The following is a 23,277-nucleotide window of genomic DNA, read 5'->3' on the forward strand; positions in this document are numbered from 1 at the left end:
TGAAAGAGTGTGCATATGTCCTAGGCGTTATTTTTACCGGTTTTACACTGAAGAACAGATAGGAACATGTTAGGCCTATAGAGAGGGCATGAAGCACATTATTTGACAGTGCTGTAACTAACACAGTTTAAAATGTTAACTTTATGGAATTCCTAAAGAAAAATTCTAATACGTGGAAATTTCAGAAACCTGCATTAATTTGCACAGACCTTTCTTCTTCAAAAAGATAATGTACTGCACAGCGCGCTGTAAATCAACAAATTACATTTCATTATACAGTACATTTTGCCCATCAATTTGGGTAATCTTGCGGTTAGGTGGTCCCGAAGAGTCCTAAAGTATTAGAAATCAAATGGGCTTAAGGCAGGTAGCGCCTGACGTGGAGAGCTAAACACAATATGTCGGGGGGGGGGGGGGAATTACAGGCCCAGTATTTTTTACATGTGGTAGACTCTAAAATCGATTAAATATTAGCCTTTGAAAACCGTAAATAGTCAATTTCGTGGCTTCACCATCTGGACCACTTCCGAGAAATTTTGAGCAACACCCGACCACGCCCATGTACGTTCTCGTGACATGGGACGCTGGCCCGTCGGGCAAATCATGGCGCCACCCCTGCTTACTCGAATTAGGGTTTATTAAAGATTTCTTTGCCAACAAATCTGAAATAATACAAATTTATTACTTTAACTTCAGGATCATTTATTGCATTTCAATATCTCTTCCACTGCTTCAAAAACGTACACAAAAATGCCTTTAGTTTAGGCATTATCTTCATACACTTTTCGGAATAGGCTAACATTTCAATCATACACTTATTTAAGGTTTACATCATTGAACTTCATACATTATTCAAAATAGTTAATATTTTATAGTACAGATAAGTAAGTGATTACCTATTTATTTTTGGCCTGGACAAGGTGGACAAGAGGGTGAATGTTTTCTGTTTCTGCAAAACCCTCTTTTTATCAAACTCGATCTCTGATTAACTACCCTCACCCTAGCATCATAAACCATAACAAAGAGGTTTCACCCTTTTCTCTGATCTCACAAAAGCTAATTTCCCTTGAACTATCAGTGCTCTTATGCAACACTACAGTAAATCGCCTGTTTAAAAAAAAGGCCCCAACCATTTGTCTCAGCACTGGCTGTATATTATATGTACAGCTCTTCAAAGTCAATCCTGTCACTTTCATATACATTTGTAAAGAAATATATAATTCTTTTGTGACCTTAGAATGAACTGAAAATGAATTATTTCAGTTATATTCCTGCACAGGGAAAGATGTTGTGAATGATGTATTAATTTACGATTTTAATATGATCTATGTAGCAAATATACCGTAAGTGACATACAGTGAACTTTACTTGTAAGCAGGTAGTTGATCCAGATACAAGATGTTGCATCACAGAAGCAGGTTGGTTACATATTAAATAGGCAAAAATAAATCACAATTACAATGAATGATATATAATATGCAAGCCAACCGAAAATGACAAGGATTGCAAAAGATCAGTAATGGAGCCAGTGGTGGATCTAAGCAGTGAGTTATTATAACACCTACCTGCTCTAAGATATACTCTATAGATATATAGATAGATATACTATAAGATATAACCTGCTCAGAAGTCGGCGGAGGGAAGAGGGGGGAGCCACATTGTTCGACAAGAATTCTAACAATTTCCAACAGAGGATAGCAGGTTTTGATGACAAGGCCTGGCAGGATTCAGTGGGCTAGTAATAAGTTAACATTCTCGTGAAAAACTACGTATTTTAAGGTGTAAAAATGCTTCTTTACATCTTATTTGTTTCCTTTTTGGATCACAGTAGTGGCTGACAGGCACATGGCCTGTCTGAAGAGGGATTAATGTAGGGGTGGTGCCCCATATACATTATTATATAGACTCTACAATCAAGTAAATAAGCTTTTTTTTGAAACTCGTAAATTGTCATACTTTTTGGGGGCTTCGCCCAAGGACCATTTCAAGTGATTTTGAGCTATACCTGACCACGCACACTTTGCACTCGTCGGGGACATCCTCCCCCCCCCCCTTGGGAAAATCCTGGCACCACCCATGGATTAATGCCCTGCTACCTGCTAGTGCCACCACTAGGGAAGGGAATTTTCTCTTAATGTATATAGAGCAACAACTGTAAGACATTTTCTTAAAGCCAGACTCTGGAGGAAAAAAATGTTTTGATATGTTGTAGAACTGATTTTTCTAAGACAGAAAAAAGTTGTTTGACAAAAAACTGGGGAACGGTGAATGAGATACAGATTTTTTAATATTTAAAATATTCAAAAAATTTTTTCCCTCCGGAGCCTGACTTTAAAGACTCAATGAAAACAAGTTTGGTAGCATGGATATTAATTTATTGTTACCAACACCATACCTAGCACCAAATGTGGCAAAGACTAGCCAAACCAGTCACTCGTTGCAAAAATCGATTTTGATTTATTAATACAGTGTTAAAGTGTAAAATAGCTTGGTGGTTAAGATGCTTGCCTTCCAATCCCAGGGTCATGGGTTCAATTCCTGTCAGTTGCAGGACTTTTTCTCACGACCAAAACAACTCTACTCCCTAAACCTCATATTGAGATTTAGTTTGTGTTAAGCATCATGTGTGTATGTTTGTCTTGTGTGTCGTGGACTGTTTTATGTCTTTTACTGGGCCCTCTGGGAGAACAATAATTTGTTACTGAAGAGGAAACCCAGTATAAAGAACAAATAAATAATTAAAAAAAAAAAAAAAATAAGAGCTATAAAATGGTAAAAAATCATTCAAATCCAACATTTCCGTATGAAGTTACAAGCATTTAAACATACAGCTGTTTAAAGAACAACATATGAGAAATCTGCCTTCAAAGCTTATGATTTCGGGCATTTCTCATCATCAAATCCTTAAAAAGTGTTGTTTTAACATTGAAAAAGGGGGAAATAACAGCATAGCATGATGTATAGATATACAAAGGTTAGTTTAGTGTAATAAAATAGATTTTTTAAAATTTGAAATTCTAGCATGTTTTGGCCATTTTCTCTGAAACACAATTTGCGACGAGTGAATGTTTTTCCTTGTCTTTGCCACAATTTATACCCCAAGGTGGAGACAAACATCGATAAAGTTATCTAAGTATCTGTAGTCAAAGTGGTATGCAATCGCTCAACCTTTACGGATAGTTCAACCATGGAGGTGGTTCAACTAAAGCTAAAACCCTGTCCAGACTATCAAATTTTATTTGACAAAAACATGTGACATGCCTAAATATGGTCATGATGACATGGCATTATGACCATATATAGACACATCATGACTATATTTGGGCACATCGTGACTATATATGGGCATACAGCAGTATGTCAAAGAAAACTTGATAGTGTAGACACAGCTTTTAGACAATTGAGTACATCACATTACAAATGAAAAGGTTCAAGCTTTGGTATAAAAACAACATAATACTTTTATCGCAAGGAATCAAGATACATTTTGGAATATTGCACTTCGGATTCAAAACTACCACATTTCAAGTATTGTGTTTTATTCAGCAAAAGCAGAATCTGAAAAATACTATTTACAATATTTTCTTTGTCAATAAAATAAACAACTCTATAAGAACAATGGATTCCTGATATCTCTTACTGTAAAACATATGATATTTTAGCAACACTTTAACAGAGGAAGAAATATTATCCTTTTATAGGCACACTGTAAATACATTTGTCATATTGCTAATTATGGTAACAAATACATAAACGTTTATCATTACAAAATTAAACTCCAATTTTAACAATACATATTAGTTTTATTTACATTTTTAAAATTAAATATATATGCACCTTAAAATATACAGTGCAGGTTTTTTAAACTATTGTAAGGTCTGTAAACACTTTCAAGTTTTATATGACAAACACCTGTGATTTGCCCATATAAGGTGTGATATGACATTATCATGCCCATACATGGACAAATCACATAAACCTGAGAGTGTGGACAGCATCAATCAAACATACAGATAAATAGAATCTCATTCTGAACTCCATTCTTTATACTTGATTTCTCAACTCATCTTCTCCATTTTGACACACATACATATCACTTCTAGGTCACGTTGTTAAGTTTATGTGATAAACAGTTCATCATTTGAGTTTGTCTCGTGTCACTGGTTTACTTTTATTCACGTATTTGAGGTATTCAATTTCTCCATCAAGATCCTGCAGGTCTTGTCTCAGCTGCACATTTAATTGCTTCAGGGAACCTGAGTAAACATTAAACAATAATAGAAAAATTTAAAAAAAAATCATATGGTATTTTAAATGCCATAAAAATAAAAACAAAAAATATTAATAATAATACAAATGTTAACAATAATGATAACAATAACAATGAAAATAATAACCCTGAACAAAGATTAAGAGACCAAACTGAAACCAGTGCCAACAGTTAATAATCATTTCTTTTGTTCTAAATATTAAAAGAATTATTCTCATTACAATTTCCAATGTGATTATACTTTGACCTCAATGTTCTTTGTTCACATCTGTATGCATTACATGTATCATTTGCTCTAATGACTTAGAAAACCTTAACCTTGTTTCTTGGCATTTATCCACATTTGATATGTTTTACATTTATTTTGTAATACAAAACTAAAATAATGAAATAAAAATGATGAAGCCAAATAAAATCAAATTTGTTTCACATCTCCTAATTTTTAAATAAAAAGATAAATTAAATAAATCAATAAAATAGAAAAGAGAAGGCCATTTTTTCGCTGTCAATTTTTTCAGATCAAGTAAATATACTAACGCTGATCTACACACCAGTACAAAGATATTACAGTTATTAATAGTATTAATAATGTGAATAAGGATTGTAATAAAAAAAAAAAGAAAAATTGAGGCAGCAACAAAATTTAAGCATGCGGGGGCAAGAAACCAATGTAAATTTTTGTACTTGGGCTAGGAAATTGTAAAGGATGTGTACCTGAATCAGATGGCCCACTGGCAAGATCTAGGCTAGCTGAGTGCATAATCACATTCATATCAACTTGGGACTTGGGCTTGTACTTAACGTGAGGTGGTGTTGCAGATGGAGTTGGTGGGATTCTGTCAATTCGTGAATCATCTGAAATAATAAAACACAAGTTAATTAATAATGCAGAATATTTTATTGCACTATCAAAGAAGAATCTTATTGCCTTTGGTGCATATCATTATTACCCTGGACACTAGATATATAAATATTCATGAAGTTGTACAGCCATCTGCATTCCCAGGGATGCATTTCTAATTATGTCCAATGAGAACAGCTCAATTCCAGTCATTGTTTAAATATTAATATTCTACCAAGAAACTGGCTCTTCAAAACACTTATCAGCTTCTTGAATTGACTGCCCAAATTTGCCATATGTTATAATGAAAAAACAAATATTCTTGAGATAACAATGAAATTTATCCAAGCCATAGAGAAGCAATTAAAAAATATCTCCCTAATAGAACCCCCAAAATCAATGGAATTTACCCAAAGAAACTTGTTTCCGCAAGCCTGCTTTCTTTGCGCCTGCTGCTGGTGCCTTAGTCTCCTGTCTTCTGTCTGTCGAAGCTGCCTTCTCCTTCATCCATGCATTTCGCTTGGCTTTGGCCTTGTAACCTGTACCTACTGACTGTTTACTGCCACCTATCTGCCTATTGGGTGCCTTCTTGCCTGGGTTCTTCTTGTCACGGTCCTCTTGAATAGTATGCAAATTTGATTTTACATTTGAGTTGTGGTTTGCTTCAAACTTTGCGGTGACATCTGTTAAAAAAATATATGCAAGTTTATTTGAACGTTTCAAAACGAGTATTGTTTGATACATTGAATTTCATACTGTTGAAAATTCATTATAAATTGTTTTTTTTTTTGTCTAAATAAAAGATGTTGCGATTCAATGCACATAATCTACTGATATGGTTTTTGAAGAGGCCTCTTGTTAAAATAACAGGCTATGAATATAAATAACCTGAGGTGTTGATGGCCATTGGTGCTTGAACATTTCTGCTGACATTATGCTGATATATAGTGTCATACTACAATACTAGTAGTACACAGTCAACCTATACTAGAAGCACTCTTGGATAGAAGCAGAGGAAAACATGATCACTCAAGTTGAGCAATGGATATGGCATACAGAAAAAACAATTTATAAAATGATCTTCATACAGTACTAGTTTTCATTATCATTATTCAACAATTATTAACATAATAGCATTAATTTCCTTTAAATGTTTGCCAATTAAACAACATAATTACAAAGAAATTTATTTAAGCAGTTGGCCCTGTGTGCAATATTAAAAGCCCAGCTCACAAAACACTTGATCTCAAAATATTAATACTAATAATAACTATTAATTATCTCTGTTTTTCATTTTGTTTTAGTTAAATCAATTTATTTTGAATTTACTTTTTTGTATATATTTATATTGTATTGTCATTGTATTTGTTTTTGATGATGGAGTAAGAGCAGTTTACTGTTTGGGCTTATGCCTATTACTTACTCCTGGCAAGAATATTGTATGTATACTTTTTACTCTGCCGAATAAATATTATTATATTATTAATATGGCCCATGTGCAAATTAAACAATGCAGTGCACTCCTCGGAAAAGAGTAGGGGACTGTCTCCCAGTGCACATTCCAATCAGCACCACAGAAACTCAATGAAAAAAATCTTTGAACTTCTGTGGATTATCCTTGCCATTCACACCAAGTAAATCTAATCAAATTCATTTATCATCTTTATTCATACCTTTATTTGTTTTTAATTCAATGCCTTAACAATGTCACAAAAAGAAAACAGTCTGAAACCACTTACCCATCCTGTCTCTGGTAGATGGCAGAGAAGGGATGTAGATATCTGCTCTAGATTGTCCAGTCACTTGGTTGTCCAAATCAGCTTGACCCATGCCACTGCCTGGTGGAAGCCTATTGTTTGGATCTTGCTCACTACCTCTAGAATGATTATAATCAGGTGGTGTATTAGAATAGCCAGCTGGCATGTGTTGTTGGCCAGGTGGTGCTTGGGAATTTCCAGGTGGCATTTGCTGATAATGTCCAGGTGGCATATACTGTTGACCAGGTGGTATATGCTCATTAGATTGATGTACTTGATGCTGAGTCCTGGGATTGTGCATGTTTTCACTAGAAAAAAAACCAAAAAACAAAATCTTACCTTTATGTCTGACAAAATGGTTGGAAAAAAGCAGGTTTGGAGTTAATTTCTGTGCTTTCCTCTATCATAGCTTGTAATTCAATCAAAGAATTGTATTTTATGAGTTTATTAGATCAACAAACATTATATATCTTTAAAATGTATAAATTTTTAAAAAGAGGAATCTGTGAGTGTGAAAAAACCATGATTCGAATCCGGAACCTTCTGCTGCCTACTCGAGGACTTAACCAACTAGGCCACTAAGGCTTTGTTTGGAATTCAAATCCGAATAAAGATGCTTCACACTCAATTGTGCATGCATAGTTTGACAGTACTAGTCCTTGATGTATGGCAAATAATCAAGATCAATATGATGCACCCTCTTCTTATAAGCATTTGAAGAAAAACAGTATCTCAAAACAAAAATTTAAAATTCTTTACAAACCTTTGTGGAAGATTAGCTTGCCTACGAAGTTGTCCATGTTGCTGCTGGGAACCAGCTTGAGATGAGGGTGGGAAAGTTTGATGTGTTTGAGGTGAATATGTCTTTTTAGAGTTGGCAAACCTTTGATTTTTAGAAATGGGTTGCTGGGGTGAAAAATCTGAATTTGATTGGGGGTGCGAGGAGCTGTTATGGGGTAATGGGTAGGAATGATGCATGGCTGCATAGCTCTGCTGGGTGGTTGAATGTGTATTCTGTTGTGTTCGGTATCCATTTGGTACACCTTTAACATTATCAACTGGCGGTAGTGATTTTGATACCTGATATGAAAATAGTAAATAATTATATTAATAAAAATAGTAAAAATAACAACAGCAGTGAAACAGCAACAAATTAATACTAATATAATGAATAATAATGAAATATAATGAATAATAATATGATGGATAATATAATAATAATTTATAATGCACACATATACAGAATTAACATCTGGTCAAGGGGAAACAAATAAAATATATTTACAAAATATATAAACATTTTTTTTCCCAAGTAAATGAAGTTAATCAGTACAAAAACATTGTGAAAGAAATTTCCACTAGTAGAGACACAATGATTAACTTAATACTCACGGTGTCATGTGTGGGTTATGTCACCTAGACAATAAACCAAACCAGTAATTATCACTCTTACCTGTTTCCATGGTGATTCATCAGTCCACATCTCTCCGTTCCGGGTAACTTCTTGGTTGTTTGGCGGTACAGCTTCCGGTGGCGATAAACCATGTCTCCAGGGTGATTGTGGCAAAGGATTTTGGGAAGACAGACGATTTTGAGGTGAAGTAGTGTTTTTGGGTGAAGCTTTACTTGTTGAAGGTACAGTGGCGGGAGGACTCACTTTGAGTTCAAGTTGCACTGAAGATAATGATGAATTACTGCTGAAAGCTGAGTTATAGCTGTGCACAGTGTTAGCAGACGAATGAAGAGAATTTCCTTGAACTGTTCCAGGATACGGAGATGAAGTAAAAGCTCTGAAAGTAAAGAATTTACTCGTTTACCTGATATAGTAGACTCTCAAAGTCATGCTTATCTATATCATTTGTAATCACATGCACTCACTTTTTTCCATCATCATCAAATTACACTCAACACTTGTAAGATTGAAAGGACAAAGCATGTAGGTATAAATAACACAAAACAAAACTAAAGCCCAAAGCACATTGCATCAGTTAATAAATATATATCTATTTTAATTCTTTGAAAATGGATTTTATTTTTCTACAACATATCAGGAATCTATCAGCCTATGGACTAAGTAAAAAATTATTTAAATATTTTGTTACATTGTTAATTAATTAATCAACCAACCAACCAACCAAGCAATCAATCAATTAATCAATTTACCAATTAATAAATCATCACCACTAAACAGAGCAATTGATACAAACAAGCTAATTTCTGACATAGAATGGAAAGCCTACCAACAACCTTATTACATGTGACTGACTTCTAATATTTCTCTATTCTAAATTAAATTTCATTGAAGTCAGTGTATGAGAGGACAATACATGCACTCTCCCTTTTTACATCAACAATTATTGATGAATTTCATTTTCTGTTATCTCACTGATCATTCTAATTTGGAAAAAACACATCATCAAAAGTTCACTGCATCCAAAACCATAGAATGATTATGCAATCAATACAGAGGTTGACAACCTTGTGGTTATTATTAATTCGTGTGGATATATTCAATGAAACACGGCATCGGACCCACCTGCCAACTGAATCCAATTTCCTAGATAGTCGTTCATTATCTCGGGAAAGTTTTTCGTGTTCACGAGCACTGCGTTCCTTGAAACTTTGAAGGCCAGAGTTCTCTGTGCGTAATGTCTCATTCTCTATCATGTACTGCTGTAACATTTCATACAGGCTGCTATCAACTGCAGACTTGACACTGCCAGTCTCTGATATACTTCTAAAACACAAATATATTATTCTTGATTATTATTATTATTATTGCTACAATACAATGAAAGATAAATTTAAATAATGAAATTCGTAATAAATGATACATGTAAATATACAAACTAAGACAGAGTTTACTATATAAATACCTTAATTAAAAGAACCTTATTTTAAAAAATAAAAAAATGAATAAGTTCAGCCACAATAAAGAGAAATGTAATTTTTATATCATATTATATTATAATAGTATATTCAAATCCACATATATATTTCCGGTATTTCTTCATTAAAAAAACAACATTTTCTTGCAATGTTTTAGGTGTAAGGTTAGAAATTTTTGAGTTAATATCTCTTTGTATGTATTTTTAATGTTTTGTCCTTTCTTGGTGTACATATAATATTTTTAAGATTCTTAAATTTTTTTTTGTTGTAAATACACTCATTTCAGCCCTTGGCTGCTGTTTCTATATTTTTATATTATACCTGAATAAATAAATAATTAAATAAAAAAAAAAATCATACGGCAGCACTGAGATGCACCTGCATCTTGAGCTGGATTGCATTTCATGATAACATATTAGAAAGGCCAAACAGAAAAAAATTCTTATTTTGTACCAAATTGTAGTTCATGAGTCCACATGTTTATGCAAACAAAATGTGAAATGAAAATTCAGAACATCTACATGAAAGAGTAGAAAAAAAAGACAATTAACATGTTTAAGAGCCTTACTTGGTGAAGAAACAGAGCTAAGTTTACAGCACACTCACAGCTAAATACATGATTTATAAATACATATAAACTATCTTACCCTTCTGTAGCCCTTTGATTATTATTCATTTCCTGGTCCCCATTTATTGTCTTTGCACTTAGCTCCCGGTTACTATTATTGGAATCTGCACGCAAGGTATCAGAAGAGGACTTGGCACTTAGGGTCTTATCAGCTGCATTATTCTTTCTACCTCCAGGCCTAGCGGTTCCAGGGAAGTCCACATGGCTCCTGAGGTACTGGTTCTCCGTCCGTAGGAGTTTCACTTCCCTTTTAAGACTCAAGATATACCTTTCACGTGGATCCTGTAATTTTAAAAAGAGAGAAGTTGTAGATATATAAAAGAACACTGAGCAAGGTCAAACACCTCCTTAAACTGTCAGATATATTTGTCCAGAATCTTGTGTAATGTACCAGTGTTTCAAGCATATTTAGCCTTGTGAATTTTGTATGTTTAAAAAAAAATCCTCACTAGAATAGAGGGGAGGGGAGACTGCACATTTGTGTATCTGATACCAATAATGTATGTATGAATGATGATTTTTAAGTGTTTATGTAATGTGTTACTTAACCTTCTGTTCTTGATATCTAAATATTTCTTTGTGTTTGTATTAATTTTTCCACATTTTATACCACATTTATTTATGGCCTTGCAAGGCCTCAATGAAAAACACCTGGGTGAATCATGTTTTCCGTGTTGAAATAAAATATTTACCATTTTATTATTATTGTTCTGGTACTGAGCACTTACATAATACTAATGGCTATAAAAGTAATATTATGTAACAAGCAATTTTGTTTGTTTCAGAAAGAACATTTATTCTGTGCAAGCATTCAATAGCTTACCATTTTCACAACTGGCTTATTTTTAATTCGTTTTGCTCTGTTGGCATATCGTAATGTACTGAGAGATTCTCCACAGCTGTATTGTGATGGTGAAATACATGCAATCTAGAATATAAAAGAAAAACAAATCCTATACAGTATTACAAATTCATATGGAATCAAAGCATAAAGGTCTGCTTTAATGGCATCAGGAATAATACTGCTTAAATTTAACCAAATGTGTGGGAGAATTTGGCACTGGGGTTGCAGCTCGGGAACTTTAAAATGTGATTGAAAATTTGTATTTTTTCTATGTATAATGTACTGCACCGACTAGCAACATATATATTGGGTGAGTTGAATGGACGACCGGTTAAGGCTGGGGCACAGCAACCTAGCTACAGCCATAATATGGGTGATGGTTCGAACAGCATGCTCGTCTATGGTTCTGGTGGTGGTGGAACAAGTCTTCTCGGATAATGTAATGTTCTTTTGCAATGGAAATGAATAAAAACAAAAGAGAACAAAGTCTTCTTACCGTAGGGCCAGTGTACACAATTGGCAATTCATGTGCAAAAGAACCCAGTATATCTTTCAAGACGAGTAGGGTGTTACCCTGGTGTACAAGTCCATACAACCCCTGTTACCCTGCAGTTATGGACCCTTAGGTCTTTTGCAGGATGTACTTACATAAACATTCACCAGGTAGTTGAAGAGCTTGCATTATGTATAAATTTGTCAATTTATGGTTCCAATGACTAAGGGCAAAGCTGCAAGCTTTTTGATAATTTCTTGAACAGTGAAAGGCACTATATGTAAATAATATATGGTTTTCATTAGGCTAGAATATGAGTTAAGACAAAATAAAATTACCATTAATGTGACTCCATTGCCTCCCAAACTGTCAGCCAGTAGTTTGGTTAGCTTACTGTCACGATAGGGAATATGTCCACACCGTTTCCTTGTGTCCCCAAGAGCTGAGATACAGTTACCTAAAAAAAATAATAGACAAACAGGCATTCATAAAAACAGTAATAAGATTATTGACTTAAACTAAACAAAATGGTTTTTTTTTCAAGTTTTCCCACAATAATAATAATAATAATAATAATAATAATAATAATAATAATAATATAACAACAATAATAATAATAATGACGGTCTTATATAGTGCTTCATGCATAAAGTCTCTAAGCGCTTCACATTACTACCCCGGTCACTGGATCAAACACGTATGTAACACATACTCACCTTCCTGGGGAGAATTCCATAATATTGCAGCTAGTAATTAGCGCAGTTGTCCTCCTGGGTGGAGAGAGGCAAACATAGGTAGAGTATCTTGCCTAAGGACATGAGCAATGCGGCAAGCATCGGTCTCAAACTCCCGATCCCTTAGACGCTGCGCCACACGCCCCCACCAGTAATCAGTATATTACAATGGTTTCAGTTGGGCTCTCAACACATTCTAAAATCTGCTTGCTTCCTTGGGCAAGGCACTCCACCTGTGTCTGTCTCTCTCCACCCAGGAGTATAAATGGGTACCTGGTAGCATGTTGTGGCACTGGAAGTAGTATTGATCTGTGTGCAATGCAGTATGACTAGGTATGCTCCCAGGGAGTAGAGAAGGTTGCACTTTGCAACCAATGCCATAACGTAAAAACATTACAGGCACTTTCTTTGATTGTATACTATTAGGTGCTATATAAATTCTGAATGTTTATTATTATAAAATGTTTTAAAAGGAAGAAAATATTCCCATAAACAATAAAAACTAAGGCATACCTAATGTTAACAAACTTTTGTTGATATTAGTTGTCTCTGTGAGGAGTTCCCCATTGGAGGAGCCTAGTTCTTTCACCTTCTCGCTACCAGCTAAATCAACAAACGCCAATCTACCATGCTTGCTAATGTACAGGCTGTCATCATCAGGATCAACCTAAAAAGGAATGAGAGATTCTAAATACAAATGATATGCACAAGTTATTGAGTCTGATGCATCTAACAACACAAGAAATACCAACTATTAGTATTATTTTCATTGCCAACATCTACATCATCATTATATTTATCATCATCATACTGAATATTATGATTAAGAATTCTTGTTTCTGAATTCTGTTACACTAATTAGCATTAGGTCAGTCAGCTAAACTGGGGTAGGCTGGAGAAAATATATTAATATTTCCTCCATGGTGGTAGCCACTGTGTGTACACTGAACTGTAAAGATTCTTTAGACCTCTCCCTGTGCTTTAGCTGGAGGGCTGTTATGATAGTGCACTGTCTTTTGGATACTTAAGCCATTGTTCCTGTGTATAAAATTGCTCATGTCCTTCTTAAATATTGCAGATTGTCTCCTGGCATATTGTCCAATTCACCAGAAGAAATGCACTAGAAAATAAAAAATCCTATTCTATTTATTAATAATACTGTTCAACTTATAGAGTGCATATTATGGAGACCTCTATGTACTTTCCATAAACAAAAAAAAAATGGACCTAGAAAGGAATGCTTAATCTAACCCAAAAGACCTCCAGATCCCTCTTAAACTAAGCATGGTTAGCTGTTGACTGACTTGTGTCAATTACATTCATTCAAAGCATTTAATAATGTTCATGAGTCCTAATATGAGTAATATAGATGATTAAGATTGATACTGTACCATTTCACTGTCTATATATAATGTCATGATAGTATGGCTCCGACTGGAATGTTCGTTTATGTTATGAGTTGCTATCTGTCTTTGACTCATGCCTACCAAATGAAGAAAAAAAGCAAATAGTTGGATATACCTACATAACATAATAAAACATAATTATACCAGTGTAAGAATAATTAACAAGTAAATTTGCATGACACAGGTAGAGAGGAGGAATTACTTTTCAAGCGCTAACATTTGACCGAGAAGAGATCCATCATACATATTTTGGAACACCAGGCTCATGAAGTCAAAATTTTTGTTTGTATTTCCTAAGATATCTCATTCCATATTAATGCTAATAAATGTATGTAATAATAACATGCCTTGAAAACATGACCATGACATCAATGTGTACAGAAAAAACTTGCTCCTATTGGTTAATACTTTTAAACTATAGAGGGAGCTATTTCATAAGGAACATCAATGTGAATACTGTAATGCATGTAAACATTTCACCAGTCTTAAAATAATAAATGTTTTTTATTATAAAAGGTATTAAGATATACAGGTAATAAAATGGGTATGACAACATTATAATAACGAGATTCAAAATTGAAAGTCGTTTTCAATAGAAACACCAGGTGCTTTTTTAAGGTGTTTGTGTTTATACCTTCTTCTAGAACAGCCAGTACATCATCCAACGTCTCGCATTCGACCATAAATAGATTTTCAACATAAAAGCCTCGGTCCTTTGACCACCTAACAGCCAAGGAATCAATACCTGATGGATTAAGCAAGTCCTTCACCTGTTGGAAATGAAGATTAATCAACAGATAATAATGACAGCTAATCACTATGCTGACAATATTAATCAAAATCTAATAAGACATTCTATTTATATAATTCTTTTATAGCTGCTCATATTTTCAAAATATGATTATACTACAATACAATATTTATTGGATTACACTTTCATAACAGAAAATATAACTTAAAAACATTTAGAACAAGTCAGACTAGTTTATTTGACAGTACACTAGCTTTCGTGCACACAGTGCACTTCTTGAAGAAGTGCACTGTGTGCACGAAAGCTAAGAAAAGTGTACTGTCAAATAAACTAGTCTTTAAAATACAACATGTTTTTTTAGTTTTATTTTCTATTACATCAGGCTATACGGCTCATCTATTTTTATGTAACTTTCATAACAGTGGCACATGTTAGACAAAAACTAACGGTGCATCCAAAAAAGAACAAAATGTAAGCAACAAAAATATGAAATTAAATTCTTAACTATAAAAGAGATATGTACATTACTCAAATTACATTATTACATTTTATTACATTCACATACAAAATATATGCTGCTCTGATAGATACTTTTATGATAGATATTACGTAAAGTTGATAGTTTCTCAGATTCAACAAACCATTTCATTACCATTATTAAATTTGTTCTTATTGCTACATAATTATTATTTTTACTAATAATAAATAATAATATTTGTAATCCTTAATTATATTTTTTATTTATGTTAATTTGTCAAAGGATGGAATGAACTATAAGTCTAATTACGAGACTTAAATTTCAAAATTTTCAGAGAAATTTAGATTGTTAAAAATCTTATGCTGGTAATGTTTGTCAATTTGACATCCAAATCGTTCTTAAAAATTAAATTGAAACCTAATATAAGTCATTAGATTGCAGCTGCATCAGACAGATTCTAAATTTCATTTCATTTTTGATCTGCCACAGATGCCTACATTCATACCAACAACTAAAATGTTACTCAGGGCTGGGTACCTGGATTCATGATGAACTGACATTATGCAATCGGGTAAAAAAAAAAGGTAAAATTTTACAAACAAAAAACACCTGAAATGTTTAAGTCTCTTGCACAGCAGGTAAATAGGTTGAAGAATATAACAGAGAGATTATAAATAATTGGCATGGACAGGCCTGAACCCAGCCTAGAAGTGTTAATTGTTCATTGATTTTACCACAAGGCACTAACAGTACACTTCCTATGCAAGATGTTTGATGTAATCACGAAAGCAGTTAAATCATAACTCAATGGTTAACACTTGGAAGTATTTGTTTCATGATGATGTATTTCACCTGGCAGAGAAGTTGCAAATGTATAAGTTAAATCATTTGTACTGTTGAAATGCTAGTAATGCAGTCAAGCAACGAATATATGATTCGACTGATGATGATAATGATGATAATGATAATTATAATGATTATGATGATAGTGATGATTAATGGTAACTGATGATGATAATGGAAATGGTATTGAAGGTGATAATTGATGACATGATATCATGGATATTGACAATGACTATGGTTAGCAATGGTTAACAGGGGTCTCGCCAGCTATACTTAAGTGTGGCGGGACCGCCACGCTTGGGTGACAAAATGAAATGATCGCCACGCTTTGGAAAAATAAGCAAAGATTGCACCATACTTAAAATGTTAGCGTCATGCTAAAAAAAAATTTACTATGTACATTTTATTCAAAACGTTACAACAATAAATACGGAAGTGTTGAACCCATGGGGAACAGTAATTGTTCCCCATAATTGCATATCATCGTGAGGCACCGCTTTCAATACAAGCCCAAATGCAGGATCTCTTCCTACACCGTCTGTGCGTGCGAGTAGGTACCTGTGAACTCAGCGAGGTCCCTGGACGGCTAGTGGAGGGCGCGTTCAGTACCGTACATGTGTGACGATTGCAATATTCAGTGAAGCGTTAATTTTTTATGAACGGTGATTGATAAAACAAAATTTATTAATTGAACTTACATGTATGTCAAAAAAATGTACGGCTAAACCAAGATAAGAGTGACGGTGCCTGTTACTATTGATGACCATTGATTTTGATTGATGGTAACTGATGGTATTGATGATGACCATTGATTATGACTAATGGTATTGATGACCATTGATAATTTATGATTGATGGTGACTGGTGGTATTGATGATGACATGACTGATGGTGATGGATGGCACTGATGATTATCATTGATTATAAAACTGATGGTGACTGGTGGTATTGATGATGACCATTGATTATGATCGATGGTGATTGATGATATTGATGATGCCAACTATTAAGTATAAAATTGATGGTGAGTTATTATGAGTTATGGTGACTGATGATGACCATGATGGTGAATGATGGTAGCTGGTCATGACCATCACTATTAGGCTATCATAGTCATAGTTACTAGAAACTCATATGTATGCTACCTACCTGTTCATTGTAAATCTCCAGGTAGGATGCTGTTAAGGTATAATTGTCAGGTGCCTGCTTGATCACATCAAAAAGGTGGGCAAATGACCGTTGGATAAGACCACTAGCCACTGAATCCTGGTAAACCTTTAAGAATCAATTGTTAAATAATTGACATAAACATACTTTTTACATATTTAATGGTTATTATTTCTTTTCACTGTGACTCTGAAGTCTTTGTAAGACTGCAGTTTCAGCCACTGGCCGCTTGAATGTTATTTAGAATGAATAAAAAATATACCAAAATAATAAATAATGTATCCAAGACCGGTCTCAAGTCTAAACAAATCTGAACCAAAGACAATTAAATAGTGTAGTAAAACACTACATTACCATCACATAATACAGACAGCTTTCAAACTGGTTTGAACTTACACTAGCAACAGGTCCAGTTATTGTGTATGTTTTGCCTGAGCCGGTCTGACCATAGGCAAACGTTGTGCATGCATATCCGTCCACAGCCATGTCAACCATTTTTTTGATGCCACACTTGTCCATGAATTCTTGCTGGGAAGCATCTGGCTGAAAGACGGCGTTAAAGGTGAATTTCTTGGACTTTCCATTAACCTGGTCAATCTGAAACAATTAAAAATTCAAGTTATATTTGGCAAATCACTTCGCTTCAATCTTTCTTCAAGTTGGAGAAGAAACTGCAAATGACATAAAAACATAAACAATTTTAAATCTCTATAAATTACATCAGCATAAGAGTAAAAAGCACCTACACATATTATGATAAACTACAATTGAGATGAAAGACTTAGGTAATAGTTTTAAAAATGACTTAAAAGTTAGGAACTTTGAGAAGACATTACATAGTTTTTATTTTTATCATTATTATTATTTCAATACTTTGAAAAGTAGTACACAAGTTGCTTGCAGTATAAAAAACGAATTAATATAATTAAATTACACTTTGAATTTCAGCGAATTAAAATGAAATCATTGCTACATTGTGACATGATGACAAGTTTACACAACAATTGGTTAGTTTAACGCTATTTTGATGTGAATTTGCGTCACTACTATTTAACGCTATTCAAAAGAATCGTGTTAAGAATTAACTGAATATTTTATGAAGGATAAAGTGTGCATACATCAGGTAAATTGAGTGGCTTACAATAGACTTTGTAAACAATTCAATTGAATTAGTTAATTATGTAGAAGTATAATGTAAAGTCATGTACATATCTATGCCTACAACAGCTGATGTATCGATTGTGAAGTTTTATTCTTGATCACTGAATAAAATGGAATTATAAATTTGTTCCTACTGTATCTTGAACTAGTCAAACCAGTCACTTGTCACAGATCCTGTTTTGGAGATAATGGCCAAAACATGCTGGAATGTCAAAATTTTGAAAATCTATTTTATTGCACTAAACTAACCTTTATATATCTATACATCATGCTATGCTGTTATTTCCCTCATATTCAATGATAAAACAACAATTTTTAACGATTTGGAGATGGTTTCTACCTAAGAAATGCCTGAAATCGTAAACTTTGAAGGCTGATTTCTCAAATATTGTTCTTTAAACAGCTGTATGTTTAAACTCCTGTAACTTCATAACGAAATGCCAGCTTTAAATGATTCTTTTACCATTTTATAGCTCTAATTTTACTGTTAAACCCTGTTTATAACTAAAAATTGATTTTTGCGACAAGTGACTGGTTTGGCTTGTCTTTGCCACATTAATGTTACAACAGCCTACAAGAGGTTATGGCCCAGATGATGTTCAAATACCTATAGATAATATATGCAAGAGATATAAGTTTTGACACCAATAAAGAGACTTATATTGGTAAGACAGATAGATGCTTAATAACTAGACTTAAAGAACATTCTTCACGATCTGATAGTGTTATAAATGATCATATACAAAATTGTGAGGTATTCCAATATGTTTTAGGTTTACAAGAGCAGCTTAGCTCAGTCGGCCAATCTGGTAGTAGCCATGTGCGCTGAACTGTTGAGATCTCTAGGTCCCCGGTTCAATTCCCATCGCTGCCTCTCCTTGTGTTTCAGCTAGAGGGCTGAAATACAAGTTACAATAGCGCATCGTCTTTCGGATGAGACGTTTAAGCCGTTGTTCTTGTGTGCATTATGACCCATGTGCACGTTAAAGAATGCAGTACACTCTTCGGAAAAGAGTAGGGGATTGTCTCCCGCGTGCTGCCCAATCATCACCAGAAGGACCGCACTGGAAGTAAGTCTTCTTCTAGACTTTTGTGGGCTACTGGTTACACCGAATAAATCCCATCTATACAAGGTATACTTGAAAATGATAATGTAGCCTGTAATGTAAGTAATAAATTAGGTCTAACATTTTCTAATACTAACATTATTGACAGTTCGCAAAATTGGTCTACACTATTGTTTAAAGAAGCGTTTGCTATATATAGGCTACACCCATTGCTTAACAATGGGCTGAAAGCTTCAAAAGAGCTTTCTTTGTTCTTGTAGGTAGCTTTGATCAGTAGGGTAAGAATGCTTTGATCTTTAGTTTATTCATAACTGTCACCTACTGGGGTAATGTTTTGATTGGTCAAAAACTTTTGGCATATAAGCTGGCAAATATGGATAATTTTTCATTCCTGATGATGACATAATTAATGTCGAAATATTGAATCCCGACACGATGGCATGCATTTCGATACTTGGAGTATGTATTATACTATTTTATCTGCGATTAATCAGTGGGCCTTTAGGTTTTAGTAAGACATCCATTTGTATCAATACATAATGAATAGCTGAGCCATTGGGCACCTAATCTTCCCCTTAAATGTAACTAATTCACTCTACTAACACAACAAGAGATGTTTCCATGCATGGAAAATGTCTATTGATCTAAATTGATTGTCTGTTATTAAGAGTTCTAAACATGCCTAACAAAAGAAATGAGAAGGAGGGAAAAACATTAATATAATTTTAGAAAAAAGCTATAGAAATCCATTGTACAAAAAGTATGATGTTATTGTACAAAATATGAAGCATTATTTAATAACTTCAATGCAGCTGGAGTAATGAGCTACAGTACTATACAAACTGCCTGAAACCTTGGATGGTGATATACGGTAGATTTGTGAATTTGCATTGTAACTGTTTGAAATACTTGTAGCAAATCAATACTTATCAATTATAAATAAGTTTCCATGATATCCCCAATTGAGTCAATGCATAATCTTCTATGTATTGGTTCATGCATGCAACATAATTAGACACCATCACGTGTAAAGTTATTTTTACACATGTGTTGAACAAAATCATTGTTAAAGGCCCAACTCAACCTCCCAATATATAAGGTCAGAAATAGAAATACTAATCAATAATCAACAGTCAAACCTAACCAAAAATAGGCCACGATCATTACAATTTCACCTCAAGGTTCTTGCTGTGTGGTTGTAAAAGCTGCATTACTGCTCTGTAAACATGCTGCGATCAGAATAACCACAATGCACATGTACAGGTACGCCATCATCCTTAGCTACACATATCCAATTGTTAGCTAGCAATGATTCTGAACGTGCATTAGTTTGACCTGCTTCTTATTTATTATTAGAATTTCATACTTCAAATTTTAACATTTATCAAATTTATTTCGCATGATTCATGCCAAAGGATGGATCATGGTTCACAGAGCGTAACATCGAATAATCCAATGATTTAAAGATGATTGGCCATATTTATATTAATTTATTTGTTTGGCATTGTCGTTGGTGGTTCTTGAAAAATTTTCTCATTTGATTCATTCAATGAGCAATAAAAAATTTAAATGTTTTGGTTTTCCTTCTATTTAAGAAATTTCTATTTAAGTATTACTATTCAAACCCAATATTTTATAATCAGCAACTCATTGATAAAAAGTGTACTTACTGTAATAGAATTGTTTCCAGTGAAAGTCACACCATTTCTGTCCTTCCGTTTCTTTTCAACATCATTAAATGGCCTTACCCTGAAAACAGACCAAGAATTTGTCTATGACAATTTAATATGGAAAATAGATAATAACAAAAACAATTATAGTTAATTTACTAGTCAAATCATTCACTCTTTTTGTGGTTTGGGAATTTTTTTTCATTGTAATCTTTGATCCCAAACAACTTGAAAGATAGTTGACTTTTGCACTTTTGATCAGATTGTGTATGATTATTAATAGATATGATTTAATATTACCTCTTAAACTGTTTACACAACTTGGAAGCACAGTACTATATCGACAGGTATAGTACTATAGTACTAATCCTACTTAATAGTAATCCTATAGTATGGAATTCACAACCTATAATGTTTGAATCAACCATTTATTAATCAATCTTCTTTATTCATAATATAAATAATAATAGTAATAGCCATGTAATAAAATAAGACAAATAAATAAAACTGAATAAACTGTGACTGTCAAAACAAATCTAACCTATTTTACAAAATTTTGAGAGATATATTAATTGAGGTGCCACTGCCAGTCTCATTTTAGCATAAAATGAAACAAGGCTCTAGCTCTAAAGCCATTCTGACATATATTTTATGCATTATACTATAATACCAAGTATTAATATTTACACAATGAATGGTAACATATTTAGATGAAGAGATATGTATAAAGCATTGGAGCAAGCTGTGACATGTATACTTCAATCAAGGTATGCCCCAAGTTGTAGCTTTCTCAAAGAGATGCAATTGCTAACAGCACTTTGATGTCTGTCGAAGGATTCAAGAATGCGGATATTAATCCACTTAAAACACTTGACACTAGTGTAAATATAATGAAGTCCAAATATACTGAAGACTTATAGTCACCCTACCGTAGTGTCAATATCAAATTCTTTACAGAAATAATTTCAAATTAATGATTGATTTAAGAAAATAAAAACAAAATATTAAATATATTTAAATGTCAATCCACTTTCTTAAAAAATCCTTTAAAAAATAAAGTATAGTAATTATATATCATACCTTACATAATATTGAATTAGTGAGTTTGTATGTAACACAATGCTACTTTAATTATTTTCCCCTACAAATTATGAAAACAGTATGTCTGCAGGAATTTCAATACTATCTACTTCCATTGGGAACATATGTCATTATAATTATAAAATAATTGCCATTTGGAATGATGTGCCTAGTATGACTTTACCATGGAGACAGTAAACATTATTAATCTATTGCCAAGATATTTACAAACTAAAATAGAACTGTAGTAGTTATTCCCCTTCAGCAAGTTGGCAAGAACATCATACCATCATACCATGGAGATAAGTATAGTGCAAAGCCTTCCAGTCAAAGCAATCCTACAGGGGGTGCATAACACAAGGTCAAATATCCTGCAGGGGGTACTTAGGACATTACACCTCTACAGTCATAGGGTCTGTTGGATTGGATGAGAGTATTAATGACATAAGCTTGGTGAATCTTCTTTGACAATTAAACTGACATACAACAGTGATGGCATGGACATTTCACACATTACCACTAATGAGGGGGACACTGAATATGTTCAGAAAATTCTAACCTGCTGGGTGAAGTCTAGACCACTTTCTTTTTCTAAAAAAAGAAATTATTGATTGACTTTTTACCTTATGCAATCAGTGAGAAAAACATGTTAATGGTGAAATCCAAGTATGTACACAACTGCAGTAGGCATCATAGCTTACCGTAATGCTCGAATAAGTGCCGCTTATAAGCACTGCAGCACTTAATCAAGAGTATATGTTACCTTGTGTATAATGAAACCCTTTGAGAAACAGGGTTTTGAATACAATGTATAGGGTGTTAAAATAAATAACACAAGGACTTTATAACCATAAATTTACGATGACGTAGAACCTACTGTATGATAGGCCTACTGAACTACGGAAATATGAAAGATAGGTTATACGGGAACGGGAACAGAAAGTGCCACGCCAATATATTTTTGTAAGTGCTGCACTAAAACCCTCCTAAAATTGTATAAGCGCTGCGGCGCTTATTAAAGTATTTATGGTAGTTGGTAGAATATAATATGAACTGTATAATCAGAAGATCTTGGGCTCAAATTTCAATGGTGAATTGTTACTCTCAAATACTTACTTCAAATCTTCTTTGAAAAAAATCTATTCTTTAGCTAAATGGAATATTTACCATAACTAGGCTCCACAAATTACAGAATACC

At 33.6% G+C, this 23,277-nt stretch overlaps 1 protein-coding gene across 3 annotated transcripts in view; it reads right to left on the bottom strand.

Moving 5' to 3' along the window:
- Positions 1–2,724: 2,724 nt before the first annotated feature.
- The window catches only part of LOC117124551 (kinesin-like protein KIF12), a 35,103-nt gene continuing 14,550 nt past the window's right edge, over positions 2,725–23,277 (bottom strand). For 2 of the 3 annotated variants that reach the window (XM_033270816.1, XM_033270815.1), the window contains 16 exons: positions 21,000–21,078; positions 17,498–17,698; positions 17,084–17,209; positions 14,497–14,632; positions 13,848–13,939; positions 12,970–13,123; positions 12,061–12,179; positions 11,209–11,313; positions 10,405–10,667; positions 9,405–9,605; positions 8,322–8,658; positions 7,632–7,948; positions 6,851–7,176; positions 5,522–5,794; positions 4,985–5,125; positions 3,597–4,256 (listed from right to left, as the gene is read on the bottom strand). In XM_033270816.1, coding sequence (XP_033126707.1) covers positions 4,138–4,256; positions 4,985–5,125; positions 5,522–5,794; positions 6,851–7,176; positions 7,632–7,948; positions 8,322–8,658; positions 9,405–9,605; positions 10,405–10,667; positions 11,209–11,313; positions 12,061–12,179; positions 12,970–13,123; positions 13,848–13,939; positions 14,497–14,632; positions 17,084–17,209; positions 17,498–17,698; positions 21,000–21,078 — 2,989 coding nt within the window. In that variant the 3' untranslated portion in view covers positions 3,597–4,137. Of the gene's footprint in view, positions 4,257–4,984; positions 5,126–5,521; positions 5,795–6,850; positions 7,177–7,631; positions 7,949–8,321; positions 8,659–9,404; positions 9,606–10,404; positions 10,668–11,208; positions 11,314–12,060; positions 12,180–12,969; positions 13,124–13,847; positions 13,940–14,496; positions 14,633–17,083; positions 17,210–17,497; positions 17,699–20,999; positions 21,079–23,277 lie in introns of all 3 variants that reach the window. The other variant, XR_004447987.1, reaches the window with a different exon arrangement.

The sequence above is a fragment of the Anneissia japonica genome, unplaced genomic scaffold (assembly GCF_011630105.1).
Source record: "Anneissia japonica isolate Jap-2015-1 unplaced genomic scaffold, ASM1163010v1 scaffold287833_len2544123_cov190, whole genome shotgun sequence".
Classification (NCBI taxonomy): domain Eukaryota; kingdom Metazoa; phylum Echinodermata; class Crinoidea; order Comatulida; family Comatulidae; genus Anneissia; species Anneissia japonica.